General features: G+C 35.9%; 1 protein-coding gene across 2 annotated transcripts in view; it reads left to right on the forward strand.

The window, feature by feature from the left end:
* LOC150106184 (beta-TrCP-like) overlaps window positions 1-22,095 on the forward strand; it is a 157,517-nt gene that overhangs the window by 129,811 nt on the left and 5,611 nt on the right. For both annotated transcript variants that reach the window (XM_090392215.1, XM_090392216.1), the window contains exon 10: window positions 16,212-16,290. In XM_090392215.1, the coding sequence (XP_090248341.1) occupies window positions 16,212-16,290 (79 nt within the window). The remainder of the gene's footprint in view (window positions 1-16,211; window positions 16,291-22,095) is intronic.

The raw sequence follows: 22,095 nt of genomic DNA on the forward strand, positions 1-22,095 counted from the left end.
TGAAGACATTGTACAAAGAACAGGATAGTGATCACTTCCATATATGTTCTCTTCAATGTCCCACATGAGCAGTGGAAGAATGGAAGGGGAACAGATTGTAAGATCAATTGCAGAATATGAGCGGGTAAGCATATGGAAGAAAGTATTGAGTTTATTATTTAGAAGGGAAAGGTTATTATTATCAAGAATTTTTTCAATGCTTCGTCCTCGTCTATTAGTGTTGACACTATCCCATAGAGTATTGTGATTAAAGTCACCCATCAAAAGTATGGGTTCAGGCAATTGCGAGATAAGGTTATCAAGATCAATTTCATTTAACTCAGCATTTGGTGGTAAATAATAAGGAATCCCACAGAGAAGCAAATCGCTACTGCTTCCAGAGAAGTATTAAGTTGGACCTGATGGAAAGGAGTGTGACTGCCCACTAGGATAGCTACTCCTGCATGAGCAGGACCATCTCCAGTTCTATCCTTATGTACAACAGTGAAATTCCTAAAGGTATGGTCCTCATTGGGTTTTAAGTAAGTTTCCTGTAGACAGAAACAGAAAGGTTTGTGTTTCTGCAACAACATCTTGATATCGTCAATATTCTGGCAGATCCCACGACAGTTCCATTGTAAAAATTTTCCTATTGTTTTGATTTTATTGACTTGTCTGGTTTTCGAGAGGTTGAGTGCTTACCTTTATCAGATTTATATTTATCCACTGTTTTAGGAAAGTATGGACGGCCAGTGTCCATCTCTTCCTCTGGTAGAGTGTTCAAAACATCAAATGTATTAGGGTCAGTTGGTATGCTTAGTTTGCTTTCAGTGGGTATCGAGGTATCCATTTTTTCTGTGTGAGTGTCTGGTGGTTTATCTTTGAGTGAAGTCTCCACCATAATTTTTTGACAGATGAGTTTTCATTGAATGGGACCATTTTTGAAGTTGTCTTTGGAGTAGGCCATAGGTCTCTTGATTAATGTGCTCAACAGAGAAGCACTTACGATCATAAAGCTCAGATGTGGTAAAATTATCAAATTGTGGAATAGACATACATGTTTGAGTTGCTGTTGGCACTTTTTTAATTGTTACTTTTTCAGCATAAGAGGATCGTAGAACAGGTGTAATAGTGGCTAGCTTTCTTTTTGCATCCTGATATATAATGTTTTGTTCTGTTTTTATTTTTTTCATCTTTCCATTTCTGACATGCACGAGAGTATGCTGGATGATCTCCCTGACAGTTGACACATTTAGCTTTTTTTTCACAGCAAGATTTATTTTCATGTTCTTTACTACCACATCGAGCACAGGCAGTTTGGGCATGGCCATACCTTTGACATTTAAAGCATTTCAGTGGGTTAGGGATATATATTCTAACAGGACAGCTGAGATACCCTGCTTTTACAAATGTCGGAGGCCTAGGTGTATCAAAAGTAAGGATAATGTTCTTGGTTGAGACCAGGCGACCATCCCTGCATATCAGGATGTGCCTCACGCCCGTCGCTCCTTGATCTTTAAGCTCTGAACATATCTCCTCATCAGGAACCTCAAGGAGATCCCATCACTCCTCTACTGGAATTGAGTATTCTGTGAGGTGTTACTGCAATTTGTATTCCACCCATTGTCGTTGCTCTCAGTAGTTTCTCGGAATGTTGTTTGCACATTGTTTCCATGCAGATGTCACCAGAACGCAATTTCTTGACAGTTTTGGGAGATCCTGCCAGTCCTTCTAAACCTTTTTTGGATAAAGAAGGGTGACATTTTCCCAATTGGTTTTTCACCTGTTGCATGAATGATTAAAAAGGTTGGTACATTTTTGTTAGTATCCGATATCTTTTGTTTCTTACTTCTGTTCCCATATGCTGTGTCTATATTATCAGTACTTGGTTGGGACTTTGTTAGGGTCCCTGAAACATTTGAGGATGAAGAATTCATATTTTAAGGAATTTTTAATTCGCTGCCAAAGCTCCCCACCCACCATGGAGCCACACATGGACGCCCACTACCCGGTAAGCAAAAAATGCACTCAGGAGTGGAACGCCAGGGCTACCCTGGATGCTATACCGGCACTGCAGCAGGTCTAGGATCCCGACCCTGGACCATGGGGTGAAAGACTTACTGCAACACCATTGACCCTTGCAGGCAAGCCCACTAGCCGATTGATCCTGGCTGGGCCATCCAGGACCACCCGTCTTGCCGAAGCACGGGCCAAAGTAGTGCAAGACTACCAGAATCCCCCTTTCCGGATGTCCACGGGTCGCACCGCACGGCAAACACGGCAGCAGGGCGTTGGATCCCAGTGATGGTGGTCTGGAAAAAGGATAGTGAAAAAGACTCAGGAGAAATAGAAAAGCAAGAAAAAGAGGAAGAATGAAAAGGGCCAGTGCCATCACTGGGAGGTCCCCTCCACCATGAACAGGTGCCCCACATGGAAGGGCCACACGTAAGAATTTGAAAGCTAAAAAACAATACTGTATTTACTCAAATATAACTCTCACTTTTTTCCCAAAATTAAAGCTAAAAAATCTTGTTGCGAGATACATGCAGGAATTTTCGGAAACTAAAATTTTCAGGAAAAAAAAAACTGAAAATGGTGCGACTTACCAAAAAGCTCCTACTCGCTATCACTACTTTTGTCATTGAGAACATTTTCTTTGTGTGCATCATCAAAGTCATCTACCCAAATAGCATCATTTTCTTTGCCATTATTTCAAGCAAAAATTACCAGTAATTTACATGACTTGAGATATATAGAACAGCAAAGAACTGCATAAGATTGGTGCGATATTAACACAAGATTGCGCGAACCAAAGACAAATTAGCATTTCAACAGTTGAGTTGAAATGTTAATTCCCTTCAACTGAATTCCATAATATCTGAAACACATTCACTATATATTTCTTAGTTTTAACACGTTAACGACGAGTGTGGTGTCAAGCAAAACCATATGTTCCACCGGCAAGATATGGTTTTGCTTGGTCTACACAGCAGTTTCTGTTGGAGAGGGGATGTGATTCATTAGTTAGTGCCATTTTATCCAGGTTGTCTCTAATTGCACTGTTTGTTGAAAAATATAATGACTCCTTTAATTATGCATAGCCGAAAATTGCCACGTACCCGCCTAACGACCTTTCGCATCCCCCGGGGGGTACGCGTACCACACTTTGGGAAACACTGCTCAAAAGCTTCGTATTCATCATATATTTCAATGTAATATCGATGGTATATGCACTTCACATCCATGGCAACTTGGACGTATATATACGTCCTGGCCGGTAGCATGGTTAAACCTGATATCAAAATTGGAGCTGTTAATCTCAGCTCTTTACTTTATGCAGATGATGTTATACTTTTAAATAAATCCAGTACAAGTCTGCAAGATTCTATGACTAAATTGAATAACTGTTGTAATAGATTTGGAATGAAAGTCAGCAATAACAAGGCAAAGACAATGAAAATAGGTAGGCAGAAGCATTGAAAATATCAACTGCATTGTGAATGAAGAACCTATAGAGCAAGTAAAACATTTCAGCTACCTAGGCACAATTTTTAGTGAAGATGGTAAATTAAATATGGAAATTCACAACAGAATCAATAGGAAGATCATTTATTCAGTTGAATAAATATATATGGAATAAGAGAGAAATTGTCAAAATACTGAATTAGCTATACAAGAGAGGAAAGATTAGCAAAATAAGTGTTCTCTGCCAATTTTTGCAGGAAAGAGACCCAGAGGAAGACCAAGATGTAGGTGGATTAATACAGTAAAAATTGTCTTAGAAGTCAGAAATATAAGAGCTGATAATGTTGGATTGACAGGTAACAGATTGATTTGGAGGAAAATTGTAGAAAGTGAGTCAGTAATGATGTAAGTTTTTGTGTAGTACTATCATATCCTGTACACCCCTTGAAAGTACGTCAGGAATTTGATGATGATGGCTCCGATATTATCAAATCTTATATTTCTCTTTTCTAAGACACTTCTTACTGTATCAATCCACCTAGATCTTGGTCTTCCTCTTGGTATTTTTCCTGCTTGTTTTGATAACTTTCCCTCTTCCATACTACCTGAGATTTTTCTTGCTCACTTTCCTGAGTGATGATTGTGAGGAGGTTTGCTTTTAATATGATACGGGCATTGATGCCATCTCTTCACTCCACTAACAAAACTCTCTTATCTGTTGCCTTCAATGAAGTGTTTTATTTTTAACTCAGTTCTTAGACCGTGAGTTAAAATTGATTTGAAAGCTCTCTTTTATATAGAGACTTTAGTATTTTGAATAATTTCTGTCTTATTCCATATAATTTTTTTCATTTGACATCCTACCATACCAGTTTTGATAATTTTGTTATCTTTCCAGATTTAGACATTTTCACTAAAAATTGTGCCTAAATTGCTGAAATATTTTACTTCTTCTATAAGTTCTCCATTCAGGACGCATTTCATGTTTTAAGTGTTTCTGCTTAATTCCGTTGTTTTTGTCTTTTTATTGGTGATTTTCCTTTCAAATTTATTGCAGTGGCCATTCCATTTAGTCAGGGAATCCTACAGATATATACTCCATTTATATAATACATCTCCAAGTTTAATGGCAGGTTTAATATCACTTACCTTCATAATGTGATTCTGTTAATAATTGGTGGATTTTTATATGGAGAATATTCTCATAGATATTATCATATTATTAATCCTACCATAGAGATGATCTCTGTTTCTAACAATTATTTTTTTTAATTCCGAGTGTACCTATATGTTATTATATGCACAAGGGTTCATTCCAATTGGTGCAATGATCTTAACTCTTTCTTTCAGAATCCAAATAAACACTGACTCAAGACCAAAATACAAAATAAACACATTTAATAACAAAAATAATATATATATATACACTTCAAACAAATATTACATAACTAACTACAAATTAATTGGATCCAAGGCCTTTTTAAAATAAACTTACACTTAAGACTAAACACTTTGTTTTCAAAATGACAAAATGTTCATAGCCAGTTTCTCTCTTTGTCAAGGCCCTTTTCCGAAGATATATGACTTTATTCTTCATTTTTATAGGATCCTTTACCATCACTTATGTAGCACACATTAATTCTTCCTGACTTAATTCTGTCTCTTTTCCAGTAGAAATAATAGTTAGATCTGGCGTCCTTAATACAGATAAAACTTCCTAATTAGCGTTTTCTCGAACATTCCTTTAGAACGTAAATAGCAATATAAATTAGCGTTTTCTCGAACATTCCTTTAGAACATAAATAGCAAATTCTTCTTTTATTCACTAAATGCTTATTGACAGTCTCTTCCACTTTAAAGAAATTTACAGTTCTACGATTCCCTTTTCGGAATCTACTATAAAGCTTTCAATTAGCGTTTCTTCCAATATTCCTTTTAAAACGCCTATAGCAATATTTCCCTTTTATTTATCAATTCTTACTCCACTTTAAACTTAATAGTTCCACGATTCCATTTCGGAATATACTATTAATTTTCCTCCGACTGTCACATAAAAGAACTTAAGTTCCTCCGAATCTAAATATCTGCCGGCCTGTGTTGTAAATTCCTTCCAAACACTATCTTGTTTACAGCCGTTACTCAGATACCGAACGCTTTCCTGTTTACTCTCTTGTTGCTTCGATACCGAACTTGTCAGCTGTCAATCACACATCGACCTTCTCGGCTAGCATGCGCACTCCTTGAAAATGGCAAGCGAGAAACTGTGTGTAATGGCTGGCACGTTGTCTCCATTAGCGACAAGAGAATGTTTCATAAAACACAACTTTTGATAATTTTAAATTACAATAAAATTATTGTAAGTAATACAAATATCAAATCTGGTAAGTACATCAATTTTTTCACCTTTTTACATATCATTTTTGACAAAACAATTTCAATAACGGGCACATCGCAAGTGCCAACAATGCGTGTTATGAAACTAAAACTAATAAACATTTTAACATAAACAATTCGTAAAAATGTTCAGAATTTTAATTATGATTATTTTTACAATTCCATAGGTGATGAATAACAGTGTAGATAATGTGCACCCTTGTCTCATACCTGATTTAACACCAAACATTCCTGTACTTCAATTCTGACTGCTGACTTATAACTCGAATATAGAGTATGTATTGTTCAATATAATATCTCACACCATATAGCCTCAGTGCTTTAATCAGCTTTTCTCTTGACACTGTCATATGCCTTTTCCAGATCTACAAAACTTGGATACAGATATTTTTTTGTTTTCTTCCAATGATTCTCTGCTATTTGTCTTAAAATGAAAATCTGATCCTGACAACCTCTATTTGACCCAGACCCAGCTTGTTCTTCTCTAAGCTGCCCTTCCACAATTTCTCTTATCCCTTTCTCAAGTATACTTCCATAAACCTTACCAAGATCACCAAGTTTGCATTTTACTTATGACATCTGTAGTACTTCTTTCTCCATTCATAATACTTTTTATTAGCTTTGAGAATATTTTGTAATGTTCCTGATATTTATTTTTTTTATTCTTACCAAAGTCTTCCCATGACTTTTGTTTAGTAAGTGTTAATTTCTTTAATTAACCTTCTTTAATTCTCCATGCAGTTTAGTGTTTTGTCAATTCTTGTAGAGGCAACTTTCTCTCTACAATTTCACATCCTGAAAATTGTTCAGCTTTGAATCTTCTTCGAACGTTTTACAGATTTAACCCTCCCATGTGCTACTCATTTTTATCCTGTGCATAACTATTAAAGTGACCCATACGTTGTTTGAACCTCAACACCTCCTTTTTACTTTTAATACTTCATAAAATTACAGTTTGAAAAATATTATTTAAAATGTAAGCCATTATGTTAAACAAAACAAGTATTAACAGAACAGTAGTAGAAAATTTTCAAGAGGAATGCTATCAAAAACTAGAAATGTGGAAGTATGATCTTGTGATCTTGTTCTCAAATGATATCATTTGAAATCAGAAGTACTGCTTCATTCTGATTGAATCATAGTTTGTTACGAGACAGCCTCATATCTCTCTCTCTCTCTCTCTCTCTACAATTTACTACACTATACAGGAGGAAATCTCACATAGGCTGATATCACCATATTGCTTCACATCATCACCCTAGACAGGAACTTTCACACTACTTCTCTGCTGATTCACAGATCTCACATCTTTCCTGTACTAAATCTCTGCAACATAATTTATTTTACTTGATAAGAGATTTTGTATTGAATTTGCCTGAATATATTCAAGTATAAGACCAAAAAATAATTTTCCATGTTTACTTCATATCTTGTATTTTTTCCTGATTTTAAAAATTTAGTGACAAATACTCATATAGCCATACCTGTTTATTTTGTTTTTGAGCAATGCTTAAGATAGAATTTAGATTCTTATTGGTGGCATGGTGCATGAGTGATATGATATGTTGGTTAGACATGGGTTTGATGATGCTATTGAATTTAAATCCATGGTCTTAAAAATCAAGTAGTTTGTTTCAATTTTAATGAAAAGGACCAAATAACTTTCAGGATGCTATTGAATATTTGTCTTTTGTCCTGTTGAGAGTTAGTTATAGCTATTTCAGTTATATAGTTATTTCCTTGCAATTTAAAATGAAAAGATAAACATGATATGATTATGAGTAAGAAATTATAATAATAATATTATCAGAAAATCATTTGTTGGAGGTAGCTGTTTGAAATTCATACCTTCTCTACTTAGAACCAATCCAACTCCTTTTAGGTTTATTACCCATCATTTTCCAGGTGCTGTTCTTCCCACAGAAAAGAAAACCAATCAGCATTCAAAAAAGGTGGAGGGGGAAAAAAGTTTTTCATCACCTGTCATGAAGGAATCGTCTTTTCTGAAATAAAATAAAAAAATTTGACTTTATTTTCTTTTTTTATTCACAAGATAATGTGGGCAAATTTCTAACAGAAAATAATTTATATATAAATACAGAAAAATGATAATAAAATAAATAAAATTTATTAACAGGAATTTTCTAAACAACCATCATTAAGGCATAATAAAAAAACAAATTAGGTATTTTTGAGGTAAACTTTCTTAAAAAATGTATTTAATTCTCTTAACTAATTTTCTGGGAAAATTAGTTAAGAGGTTAAATGACTATATATCTCTGCAGTTTCGATACTATCAAGAGTGTGCAATTCCTTGTGTTCAGTGTATCTCCAGTATTCTAAATATTCAGACCAGTATTCTCTTTGTACCTATCAAGTACAAACATCTATTGTTTAATCCATTTACTGCAGTCCTGGCCATTCTCTTCTTTTTTTTTTTTTTTTTCCAGAAGAAATACAATCTGTACTGCTTTCAATTTCCACTTGAACTGCTGCCTTTATCCATTTCCCTAAAAACCAATGCCTTCCTCTCTTAATTACTGTATATATATATATTATTGTTATTATTATCTGAGATCTCCAGGGAGTCGAGGACTCATCAAGGGAGGCTGTAAATTACCCAACCCAGCTATCATACCTACCTTTGAATTCGTTCACACTAGATGCACTCACTACCTGTAAGGGCAAATTATTCCACTCACTCACTCACTGCTCTCTGGGAGAAAAACCTAGCTCTTACCCCTTTCTTGACCGCAAATAAATTTAACTTCCATGGATGCCCCTGTGTTCTCTCCCCACCTTCCATATAACAAAAATTTTCATCAGTTGAAATGCTATAACACCCATTCAAAAGTTTATATACCTCTATCATATCACCCCTCTTTCTCCTGTTCACCAGAGTCTGTAATCCACATACTCGCAATCTGTCCTCATAATCTAAATCCCATAATCCGGATATAATCTTTGTAACTCTTCTTTGCACCCTTTTCACAGCTTCTTTATCCCCTTGGAACACAGGAGACTAAATCTGCACACAGTAATCCAAGTGTGGTCTTATCAAAGCCTTATAAAGAGGAAAAATTACTTCCTTATCCTTGCATGTCAAGGTTCACTTCAGCATAGCAATTATCCTCTGAGTTGTATTTGCAACTTTCGCTATGTGACCTTTGAACTTTAAATTCTTATCCACCAATACACCAAGGTCTCTTGCCTCTTCAGTTTCTTGTAGCATAACCCTGCTAATATAATATGCCGCGGGAACTCTAATCACGCCAAAGTGCATAACTTTACATTTACTAACATTAAACTGATAGCCATTTTCGTTTGCCCAGATTTCCAGTCTATTCAAATCATTTTGTAATTGCTGAATATCAGTAGCATCCCTGATTGCCCAGCTTATCTTCGCATCATCAACAAACAATTGCCAATCTGATGATAGACCTTGCTTGATGTCATTAATGTATAGATTGAACAATAATGGCCCAAGGACTGAACCCTGAGGTACACCACTGTATACCACTTTTTGATATCTGTCTGTCAACCATCCCCTGATCCAAGTCAATAGATTATGTTCCAATCCCATATTCTCCAGTTTACACAATGGTCTATCATGTGGTATCCTATCAAATGCCTTAGAAAAATTCAACATTATCATCGTGTACTTGGCCGTAACATTGTTATAAAATGAGCAAATTGCTAAAACATGACCTTCCTTTAGTAAACCCATGCTGTTCCCTGCAGAGTGTAGAATGCTTGTCTACCCATTTCTATATGTGAGTTCTTACCAACTTCTCTAAAATCTTCACTACCACACCAGAGATTCTAATAGGTCAGTAGTTAGACACATCAGTTTTTGCACCACTCTTGTGCAATGGAGCTATCATACATTCCTTCCATTCCTGAGCTGAGACTCAAGTTATACAAATGTGTGAAAGGCCTAGCCAATTCAGCTGAACATTCCTTTAACAAACTGGCAGATATTCCATCTGTCCCTATTGACAAATTCTTATCCAGGTTATGCAAGAGCACTTCAACCTCATTTTCGTGAACCTCTTCAACGTAGCAGTAGCACCATGCTACATACACCTGGTTGATATATCTTAGCAAAGTGAGCACTCATTAACTGAACAATCTCCTTGGCTTCCGACACTCGTGTACCATCTGCATTCAATAAAGTATTCTTCCACATTCATTCTTTTGCATTGCCTTTAGCTTGCATGGCCAATTTCTTTTCATACTCCATTTTAGCTTTTCTCATAATACTCGTTACTTTTCTGGCCTGAGCTTTATATATTTCATAACTCCTCTCACAATTATTCTCACGATATTCTTTCCACATCATCTTCTTCTTGTGGATCTCTTGCTTAATAAGGCTTGCAGCCTTATTAAGCAAGAGATCCAAAAGAGACCCTTATCTCAATGTATCCCTAGTATTCTTCAAACATTAGGGATACATTGAAATACTGCCTCATTCAAGCACTTTTTCAGATTTCCATGCATTGCTGACATTTTTTCCATTCAGTAATTGATACCATGGGACCAAAGATAGTATTCTTCTTCTAAGTCGATCGTAATTTCCAGCTTTGTAATTCAGCATTTAGCCTGATTTAATCAGAGCTTCAATACAAGTAGATACTTCCCAAGAAAGAACAGCATGATCGCTGTCACCAGTTGGCGGTAAAATAGCCATATTATTCATAGAGATCCCTTCTGATGCTATGAGCAAATCCAACACTCTTTGACCTCGAGTTCCTTCTTTCACATGCTGCTTGAGAAAGTTCTCACAACAATTCAATAAATTCCTGTTCTTTCTGATCATGAGATTTCTCTTCTGCCCAATCAATGTTTGGAAAATTAAAGTCACACAATGATCATTCCCTTGGTACCCCATAAGGCTAAATTGGCTATGCATTTCTTTGTCCCCTACAACTGAGCTGCCAAGTCTGTAGCAACACCCCACCATATATTTCATTCTGTTAACCTCCACTTCACACCAAATAGACTCAAACTCATTGCTACATGGGACATTGTTACCATCATTGGTTTCTTGTATTTCTACCCTTACTGAACTTAAGTCATCTGATATCATTAGTAGCACTCCTCCTCCTCCTCTCCTATCTCTTCTGTTATTCCTAAAAATAGTATATCCATTACACTCGATCCCACTTACCATATCTGATTCTGATAGCCAGGTTTCACTAATGCCAACAATCTTAGGCCAAAATGTATTCAATAAAGCAACAAACTCAACCCCTTTGTTTCTAATGCTCCTGGCATTTGTGTATAGACATAATAAATTATGACCTAACCTATTATAATTAGATATGCAATGTATTTGGTCTTGTTCTAGAATTTTCTCTTTTCCCTCCCCAGACATACTTAAAAGGTCCGAATCCAAAGCATATTTTTCCACTCCTTCGCCACATACATAACCATGTTCAAAGTCAAAGGCATTTATATCTTTATCGCATTTGTATACCTTGGCTGAACTTTCACACACATTTTCCTCATTCTTCCCTTGATGATCTAGTTTCCCTGACTCTCTGCATTAAGTCTCATACCAAGAAGTAATTTCTCCAGGCAAATCTCCTGATGCCAAATGAATTCAAGTGCAGGCCATTATTCTTATACAAATCTTTTCTGCCATCAAACACACCCCACGCATCTAAAAACTCGCATCCATATCTTCTACATAGCCTGTGCATGAAATCATTTGCTACCATCACCTTCCTTCTCAACTCAGTACTATCATATCTAAGTAGTAATCTACAATTTTTGCTCTTTCACATTTCTTTCTCGCTTCTTCCAACAGACCTTTCATATCTTCTCTCATACTATGTTTGTCACCACTTAAATTATTTGTACCTACTAGCACTGCCATTTCTTTTACATTTCTTTTTTGGTTTTCAATTACGTTTGTTATATTTTTAATTTTCGCTCCCGGGCAACTAGAAGTAACTCCCTCGGCAAGCGCAAATTTTAAAATTGAGTCACCATACCATATTATCTTTTTTTTTTTTTAGATATTAACTGACTTTCCTTGTTGTTATTAATATTTTGATTACCAAATTCAGTATTTTCCTACCTGTAGTTATTCTCGTCCTTTTTCTTATCCTGTCGAAGTTTAAACAAACGTTTTTCCAATTCCCTGGTCGATTTCCTAATAATATCTTTTAACTGAGCTATTTCTAATGTCAGCGTATCCTCAGATAAATTATCATCACTGCAGCAGTGCTTTTGTTCAGGACAAATGCACTCCTCAGTAGCAACTTTAGCTTTAGTCACTGCCTTGTTACTACGAGTTTTTGGTGCCATTTTCAAGAGTAGTAAAAACTAATAATTTCTCTGAAATTATGTTATAAAACACTTTAATACAATAACTACACTAATAAAACTATAATAATATACTAAAAATACAATTAAATCTAAGAAAACACTTAATAAATCAACAAAAATCACAAATCTTTCAGGTGCTCTCTGACAGTACGTCTTTTCACCTGCTAGCCTCAACACCAGAAAAAATCATATATATATATATGATTCCTTGTTCCTTGTTCAATTTTTTGTTCTTCTCATCTTCTGGGAAGAACAAAAATATATCTAATCATGTCTATGAACCATCAAGTCTAATAGATCATGCCTTGGACACCATGCACAGAGTCAAACTGGAAAATATCACTATGTTTCACTGCATTTCAAATGTGAACCTTTGAAATTAAGTCTTTTATAGATTTTGCAGCTACTTACTAACTTATTATCCTCTTCATACCTCATAGCACATAAGGCCAAGATTACCCTTAAAAACCATCATATTTTAATAATGCATGTGTTAAATTTGTGTTAAAATATGGGAAACAGTAATTCTTTGGCATCCAAAGTTACAACATAAGCTTCCTGCTAATGACCATAGATGGGACACTTTACTTTAATCTACTATTTTCACTTCACTTGGTGTCGCTTGTGTGTTTATTTCAATTTGTGTTATACACCCTGAAACTGTGACAAAATATTAGAAGCATTAAACTATTGTTCAATTTATTCCATATGTTGTTTTCATTCCATTAAACATCCAACATGGATATCTTTGTATGTATATATGTACTGTCATCATCATCCAGGTACACACTGTCTTCTATAATTGATGATCATTATATCTAAAAATATATACATGCATATTGTTGATCCATACGGCACGTTACGTGCCCTCATTGTGTATACACACACAAGTATACATACATGTTGTATGCATATAATCTCTTCTTTTTTTTTAGTCCTGTTGTATTTCCAACTCTCATCCTTAAGTTAATTAATAATCATGTATAATCAACGTATAAGCCTTTCTACGAGAATTGCTATCATCCATGGAGATTCCATCGCACGCAAGGCCTGCCAATACGGTAAAATTAAGCTGAAGTTATCAAGACAACTGAATCGTCTGAACTTCCTAAAACACTGCCGGGATAATCAGGTGATCCCTAATTGTTGGAAATTTTAGCACTGTTTCTTTTCACAAAAGGCTCTTCGAATTTATACCCGTGCCAGCTATGCTTTGCTACGGGAACAAATTGCCGCCACGCTGGTCCTCTTAGCTGACAAAGCTATTCGGGTGCTTGAAGAAGAGCTTTCCAGCACATTAAATCACGAGCTTTAGTCAGTTTTATATGATGTCTCATGCACTGTGGCAGATAAAGAATTTGAGAAAATACAGGGTCGACATATCAAGAAATTTGAGAAGTTAAAAAAGAACTCACCCTCCAAACCAAAACTTCCAGCCAACACTGTAGTCAACCTTTCTTCAGTTACTTTGAAGCCTGCAGCACTCGTCGCTCTTTCATGTGGCCACAACTTCGCCACTGCTCCCAGAAAAATACCGGCCGAGTATATAATGATCCAGATTGAACACGGGATCCACCACATCGCTAACAATATTAGACTGGATGTAGCTTGTGTTCTCACCAAAGCAAGATCACCAAAAACCAACGTATCCAATAGTGAATATGTGAATATAAAACTCTGCAGGAAATGTGGAAAAACAAAGAAATAGTAATCATCAAAGCGGATAAGGAAAACAGCACTGTAATACTCAACCATACGGACTACACAGGTAAGCTTGCTCTATTATTAGATCGAGCTACTTACCTCCCCATTGAATACAATCCCACCAACTCACAAATTAGAAAACTCCATAGGCTCCTTAAGAAGGTCACTTCTTGGCCTGTAGAAGTTATTAGCAAATTAAAACCATTTAGCTCTAAACCCCCCCCCCCCCGGTTTATATTGACTCCAAAAAATACATAAAGATAATGTGCCATTACGTCCCATAGTGGATGGCATTGATTCTCCCACATTCAAATTAGCTAAACATTTGGCCAAAGCGCTCACACACACTATACTGGCAACACACCATCACACATAAAAAACTCAGCCCACTTCAATCCAGCATAGAAAACCTTACACTCCAACATACTGACATAATGGTCAGTTTTGATGTCTCCTCCTTATTCACAAATGTCCCACTCAAGAAAACTTTACAGCTAATCCAGGCTAAACTTCCTCCTGATATCTCAGCCCTATTTCAGTTCACAATGAACTCAGGCTATTTCGTTTGGCAGGGAAAATTCTACAAACAAATAGAGGGGACAGCAATAGGTTAACCACTTTCCCCACCCTTGGCCAACTTCATTATGGAGACTTTTGAAGAGAAAGCCTTAAACTCTGTCCCACGAAAACCAACCATATGGCTTTGCTACGTTGATGATGTGTTCGCTATTTGGCCACATGGCTCTGATACACTCCTCTCCTTAACACACTTAAACAACCAACACCCAAGAATCAAGTTCACCCTGGAAAAAGAGGAAAACTACAGCCTTCCTTTCCTAGACACACTAGTCACCTGCCAGCCTGATGGAACCTTGGTTTTCTCTGTTTATAGAAAACCCACCAATACAGGCAGATACATTCACCAACAATCCAACCCCCACCCCCTTACAACAATATGGAGTTAAGACACTATACAACCGGGCTAAACTAATCTGTTCAAATGACAATGCCCTAACCACTGAACTCAATCACATCCTCAACACTTTCTTAGCCAATGGCTACCCCCCCCCCCCCAAAAAAATCAAAAAATATTGAAACCAGTAAACCACAACCCTCCCCTTCACAACGAGGATTACTCCAAATCCATCACCATTCCCTACATCCGAGGCACCTCGGAAAAAATTACCAAAATCTTAAAAAAAACATGACTTGACCTACTGTTACAGACCATATAGAAAATTGGCATCCCTTATCTGCTCCACTAAAGACCTACCTGGTGTATACCAGATCCCTTGCAGCTGCAAGCTGTCCTACTTTGGCCAAACAGGCTGGACAGCAAATATCAGCATTTCAGAACATAAGGACTACATCCATTTTCGCCAGTATAGCCACTCTGGTCTTGCAGACCATGCTCTGGATACATTCCACAGAATACGGTGGAAGAAAGCCACAATAATACACCATAGCAAGTTCAAATTTGAAAGACTTTTCATGGAATCAGCCTCAGCCCTAAGAAACATGCCAAACCTGAACAAATTTGGTTGCATGAGACTGCCCCAAATTTGGGAGACTTACATCAGGAGACCTTCAGCCCAACGGCCAAGAATACGTACATAGCCCGCTAGGGGGCACCTTCTGGACTTTTAGGAGAAACAATAGCTTCCTCGCTTCATCCTCATTTACTGTGTGTAGTGCCTGCGTGTACATGTCTTTATTTTAAGTTCCTTTGAAGATGGCAACGTGATGTTGCCGAAATATTGGAAATATATATTAAAGTTTAATTTAATTTATATTCTAGTGTACGTCGTGAATTCCTTAAGTTAATTAATAATCAACTATCATCTTTTCTTTCTTTACTGACCTCAGTCCAAAGATATTATTATTGAAAAAAGAACAAAGTATGGTCCACATTACTGAGATTTCCAATACCATTTTCTCCCACTTAAATTTTTTCCAATTTGCTTTGTTTCTTTTTTCTTTTTCCTGTTTTTTAATCCTTCAGCAGTGTGTGATTCATAGCATTGAGGGTTCCTTTCCCTTCCTGTATCAAGAAGAGCAACAGCCTTAGGTGATGGCTCTTTTATTCATGTAACTTTCAACCAAATCCTTGTGTTTTGGCATAGTGTTCTGAAATAAAATAGCCTTGCTGCTGTTCTCATATAAATAGACAAACTCTTGTTATTTCATTGTGTACCATGTATGCACATTAAACACTGCAATATCCATATAAATACCATAGTGGATTGTTTAAATTGGTATTTGAATAATTCATTGATAATATACTTTAAATTTAATGTCTATATATAGTAAATAAAATTTCTTTCCACCTCCAGGAAAATAAAAGTTTGGGACCTTGCAGCAGCACTTGATCCACGTGCACCAGCTGGTACTCTGTGCTTAAGGACACTTGTAGTAAGTTTAATTATCAATAATGGAATTTCTGCATCCTAATCCCTTTCTCCCTTTTCCCACCTAAAAAATCCTATAAGCTTAGATTAAATACATCTGTAATTATGATTATAGATGTATTTAAATTACAGGATTTTTTTCCTACTTTCAAAACAAGTAAAAAATTATTGTGAGTTGACCTTTTGCAATGTGTATTTATTTCAGCAACATAACTTACATGTATGTTTTTTTTTTCTACTCAGTAATATTTTGGAACCTTGCCTGACCTTTAAAATTTGAATTGACAGGGCTCCTGATTGACAGAGAAAGAATATACAAAGCTCCTTCAAGTACTCTTGAAGGAGCTCTGTATATTCTTTGAAAACTCACAATTTTTCCATGCTGAATGGAATACAGGTGTTTTATTAATCCATTTCATAGCCTTTGTGGATGGATACATGTGTGCTTTTTTAGAGTTTCTGTTACAGTTCAGACATAAGGAGGAAAGTTGCTGCTAACAGAGAGTGGATAAAATGTATGGGAAATAACAACTTACCCATCCATGAGGACCTCCAAAATCTACCACCTATTCGCTTAAAGTCCCGTAACCCAATCTAGAAAACTCAGCAATCATCATCATCATCAAATTCCTGCACAAATCTGAAAACAAACCCCAACTCAACATCACCAGAGTTAAAGATCGGTACTATCAACATAAGAAGCCTGAATGGCAAAGAAATGGAGCTAGCTGAGGAATTAGATAAGTACCAGATCAACATAATAGGGGTGACTGAAACAAAAAAGACCAAAACTGGTGAGATCTTTCTGAGCAATAAATACAAAATGTTATATTCAGGCAATGGCAGTCAGTCTCAAGTAGAGTAATGTGGGCAAATATGAGAATGGGGAACTGGACAATGCGACTTATTTGTGCCTATGGTTCCACTCTACTAAGGTAGAAGTGGAGGAATTTTTTGAGGCTTTAGAAAAAGCAACTGACACAATGAAAAAGGAAAAGTTGGTCCTTGTTGGGGATCTAAATAGCAGAGTAGGAAATGATTGTCAGATATACAAAAATATTTTGGGAAAATTTGGAGAAAAGAGCAAAGCCAATAATAATGGTAAATATCTGTTGGATTTCTGCTCGGGACATGGACTGGTTATTACTAACACCATGTTCATGTTCCAACATAAAAATGTGCACAAATTCACATGGAGAGAAGAGACAAGAAATAAGAAAAGTCTCATTGACTATGTTATTGTTGATAGTGATGTTTTCTCCCTGGTGCAGGACACCAGAGTGTACAGAGGATTTGAAATTGGAAGTGATCACTATTTAGTCTTGAGCAGGATAAAATTGAATTTCATATTGAAAAGAATGACATGTAAGAAAGTTTTAAAACGAATAAAAGTTGAGCAGCTCTCAGATGTGAACTGTAGACTAAAATACGCAAAAATTAAAGTTAAAGATCGGTACTATCAACATAAGAAGCCTGAATGGCAAAGAAATGGAGCTACTGAGGAATTAGATAAGTACCAGATCAACATAATAGGGGTGACTGAAACAAAAAAGACCAAAACTGGTGAGATCTTTCTGAGCAATAAATACAAAATGTTATATTCAGGCAATGGCAGTCAGTCTCAAGTAGAGTAATGTGGGCAAATATGAGAATGGGGAACTGGACAATGCGACTTATTTGTGCCTATGGTTCCACTCTACTAAGGTAGAAGTGGAGGAATTTTTTGAGGCTTTAGAAAAAGCAACTGACACAATGAAAAAGGAAAAGTTGGTCCTTGTTGGGGATCTAAATAGCAGAGTAGGAAATGATTGTCAGATATACAAAAATATTTTGGGAAAATTTGGAGAAAAGAGCAAAGCCAATAATAATGGTAAATATCTGTTGGATTTCTGCTCGGGACATGGACTGGTTATTACTAACACCATGTTCATGTTCCAACATAAAAATGTGCACAAATTCACATGGAGAGAAGAGACAAGAAATAAGAAAAGTCTCATTGACTATGTTATTGTTGATAGTGATGTTTTCTCCCTGGTGCAGGACACCAGAGTGTACAGAGGATTTGAAATTGGAAGTGATCACTATTTAGTCTTGAGCAGGATAAAATTGAATTTCATATTGAAAAGAATGACATGTAAGAAAGTTTTAAAACGAATAAAAGTTGAGCAGCTCTCAGATGTGAACTGTAGACTAAAATACGCAAAAATTAAAGTTAAAGATCGGTACTATCAACATAAGAAGCCTGAATGGCAAAGAAATGGAGCTACTGAGGAATTAGATAAGTACCAGATCAACATAATAGGGGTGACTGAAACAAAAAAGACCAAAACTGGTGAGATCTTTCTGAGCAATAAATACAAAATGTTATATTCAGGCAATGGCAGTCAGTCTCAAGTAGAGTAATGTGGGCAAATATGAGAATGGGGAACTGGACAATGCGACTTATTTGTGCCTATGGTTCCACTCTACTAAGGTAGAAGTGGAGGAATTTTTTGAGGCTTTAGAAAAAGCAACTGACACAATGAAAAAGGAAAAGTTGGTCCTTGTTGGGGATCTAAATAGCAGAGTAGGAAATGATTGTCAGATATACAAAAATATTTTGGGAAAATTTGGAGAAAAGAGCAAAGCCAATAATAATGGTAAATATCTGTTGGATTTCTGCTCGGGACATGGACTGGTTATTACTAACACCATGTTCATGTTCCAACATAAAAATGTGCACAAATTCACATGGAGAGAAGAGACAAGAAATAAGAAAAGTCTCATTGACTATGTTATTGTTGATAGTGATGTTTTCTCCCTGGTGCAGGACACCAGAGTGTACAGAGGATTTGAAATTGGAAGTGATCACTATTTAGTCTTGAGCAGGATAAAATTGAATTTCATATTGAAAAGAATGACATGTAAGAAAGTTTTAAAACGAATAAAAGTTGAGCAGCTCTCAGATGTGAACTGTAGACTAAAATACGCAAAAATTATTGAAGAAAAAATGAAAGAGTTTGAGAACAGGAATCAAACCTTGGAGATTCAGTGGTAAACTCTGAAGAAAACATTGATTGATTCAACCAAAGAGGCATGTGGTGAGGTTGTCTGTAAGGATAAAAAAATCAGAACTCCCTGGTGGACACAGGAAGTTAAAAAAGCAGTGAAGGAAAAAAGGAAAGCATATCAAATGTTTCTGTCAAATAAGTCAGCTTGTGTTCTTAGAGAATATAGAGACAAATGCAAGAATGCTAAACACTGTAAAACTAGCTAAACAAAAGTCATGGGAGGACTTTGGCAAGAATATAGAAAATAAATATCAAGAAGGTGGCAAAATATTCTAAATATTCAAAACATTCAAAATAGGAATGGAGGAAAGAGTGCTGTAAAAGGAGTTAGAGATGATAAAGGTGACATGAAAACGGGAGGAAAAGATATCATTGAAGTATGGAGTAATTACTTTGAAAAACTGCTAAATGAAACAAGCAGTGCTGACAGCACAGTGATAAAAAAACACTGACCAAGCATGCAGTCAGGAATACATATCCATACTTGAAGTAGAAAAAGCCATCAAAATGTGTGGAAAGGCAGCTGGAGTAGATGATATTTGACCAGAAATGCTGAATTATGGTGGTATAAGAGTCTTACAGTGGCTGCACTGCATAGTTCAGAAAGCCTGGACAGAGGGTCGAAATCCCGATGATTGGAGTAGAGCTCGCATAGTACCCATATATAAAAAGGGAAATAAAACTGAATGTGAGAATTACAGAGGTATTTCCCTACTAAGTGTTCCTGGCAAGATCTATGCAAGTATACTTGAGAAACGGTTGAGAAGAATTGTGGAAATAAAGCTTGGTGAAGAACAAGCTGTATTCAGGCCAAATAGAGGCTGTTCAGGATCAGATCTTCATTTTACGACAAATAGTTGAGAAAGCATGGCAATATAACAAAGATATGTATTTAAGTTTTGTCGATTTGGAAAAGGCATATGACAAGGTGCCAAGAGAGAAGCTATTCAATACGCTGCAGTTATATGGTGTCAATTGGGCATTTATATCAAGCAATACTTAGTCTTTATTTGAGTTGTAAGTCAGTAGTTAGAATTGAAGGAAGTACAGGAAGATGGTTTAATGTTAAATCTGGTGTGAGACAAGGATGTACATTATCCCCTCTGTTATTCATTATCTATATTGATCACATTATGAAGGAAAGTGGTATTAAACATGATATCAGAATTGGAGATGTTAATGTATCTTTCTATTTGCACAAATCCAACCCATACGAAATGTATGTATGTAACTGGAAGATCTGCTTTTAATCGTCTTGAAGAATATAAGTCCCATGCTAAACATCATGAACACGAACAGTCTGGACATGACTCTAAAGTACTGCTAAGAATATTAAATCAATGATTCTATAATAGAATGGAATATTTTCTGGGGGGATGATCAATTTGGATTTAGAAAAGACAGAGGAACTAGAGATGCAATTGGAGTAATGAGGACCATATGTGAAAGGAATATAGAAGTAAATAAAGAAATTTATATATGTTTTGTCAACCTTGAAAAAGCATTTGACATGGTGAAATGGGAAAATTTGATGGAAGTGTTATGTAAAATAGGTTTAGATTGGAGAGGCCAAAGGTTAATAGCTGAATTATATATGAACAAGAATGCCACAATAAAGACAAAAGTATGAAAAAACTAAAAAATGTGTGATTGGCAGAGGTGTAAGACAGGGATGCTGCCTGTCACCGAAGCTCTTCGATATATTTGCAGAAGAAATTATAAAAGAAGCATTTGATGAAGAGAAAAGAGGAATCACTATTGGAGGAAGAACAATACAGAATATTAGATTTGCAGATGATCAAGCAATATTAGCCAATACTAAAGATGAACTACGGCACCTAATGCAAAAATTTGAAAGTATATGCAAGAAATATGGCATGAAAATGAACACAAAGAAAACAAAAGTGATGAGAGTCTCCAGGAAACCAGGAAGTGTCGAGGTGATGATGAATGGAGAAATGTAGAGCAAGTGAGACAATGCAAATGCCTTGGTAAATATAATACAAGAAAATGGAAAAGGTGACATGGAAATAAAAGAAAGAATTAACAAAGGAAAATATGCATTTTTTAGCAAGAAAAATTTGTTTATTAATAAAATGAATACAAATTTAAAGAAAAGGCTTATTAAGTTTTATATTTGGAGTATGACCTTATATGGTTCAGAAACATAGACAATTGGGAAGAAAGAAGCTAAAATGTTGCAGGCATTTGAAATGTGGTTATGGAGAAGAATGGAGAAAATAAAGTGGACTGAAAAAATCACCAATGATGAAGTATTACAAAGAGTTGAAGAAAAAAGGAATTTATTAAAGACCATAAGAAAAAGAAAGCATAACTGGATAGGACATGTATTAAGAGGAGACAGCCTACTGAAAAGAATGATAGAAGGGAAAATTGGAGGAAGAGAATCTGCTGAGATACCATTGGACCTGTCAAGAGACAGATCACTAATGATGATTTCTGTCTTCTAAGACACTTTTTACTGTTCAAGAGAAAGATTCCGGTATTGCGACCACATGTTTATTAAGATAAATAAAAATAAACAAACCCGACAAGTTTCGTATGTCGTTTGACTTACATCTTAGAAAAAATATCAAGATTTCTACATCCCCCAAAACCTCCACATCACCCTTTAAAAAAACCAGGTGTATATAAAAAGGAGAGAACACAAATCAGGCCTAGCATCCCACACAACTTCCACCGACTATAATGTACTGTGGCATAAAAACGAACATGTCTTATATTGAAAATAACTGTTT

Source organism: Typopeltis vanoorti, chromosome 5 (assembly GCF_054136105.1).
Source record: "Typopeltis vanoorti isolate ZY-2024b chromosome 5, IOZ_Tvanoo_1.0, whole genome shotgun sequence".
NCBI classification, from domain to species: domain Eukaryota; kingdom Metazoa; phylum Arthropoda; class Arachnida; order Uropygi; family Thelyphonidae; genus Typopeltis; species Typopeltis vanoorti.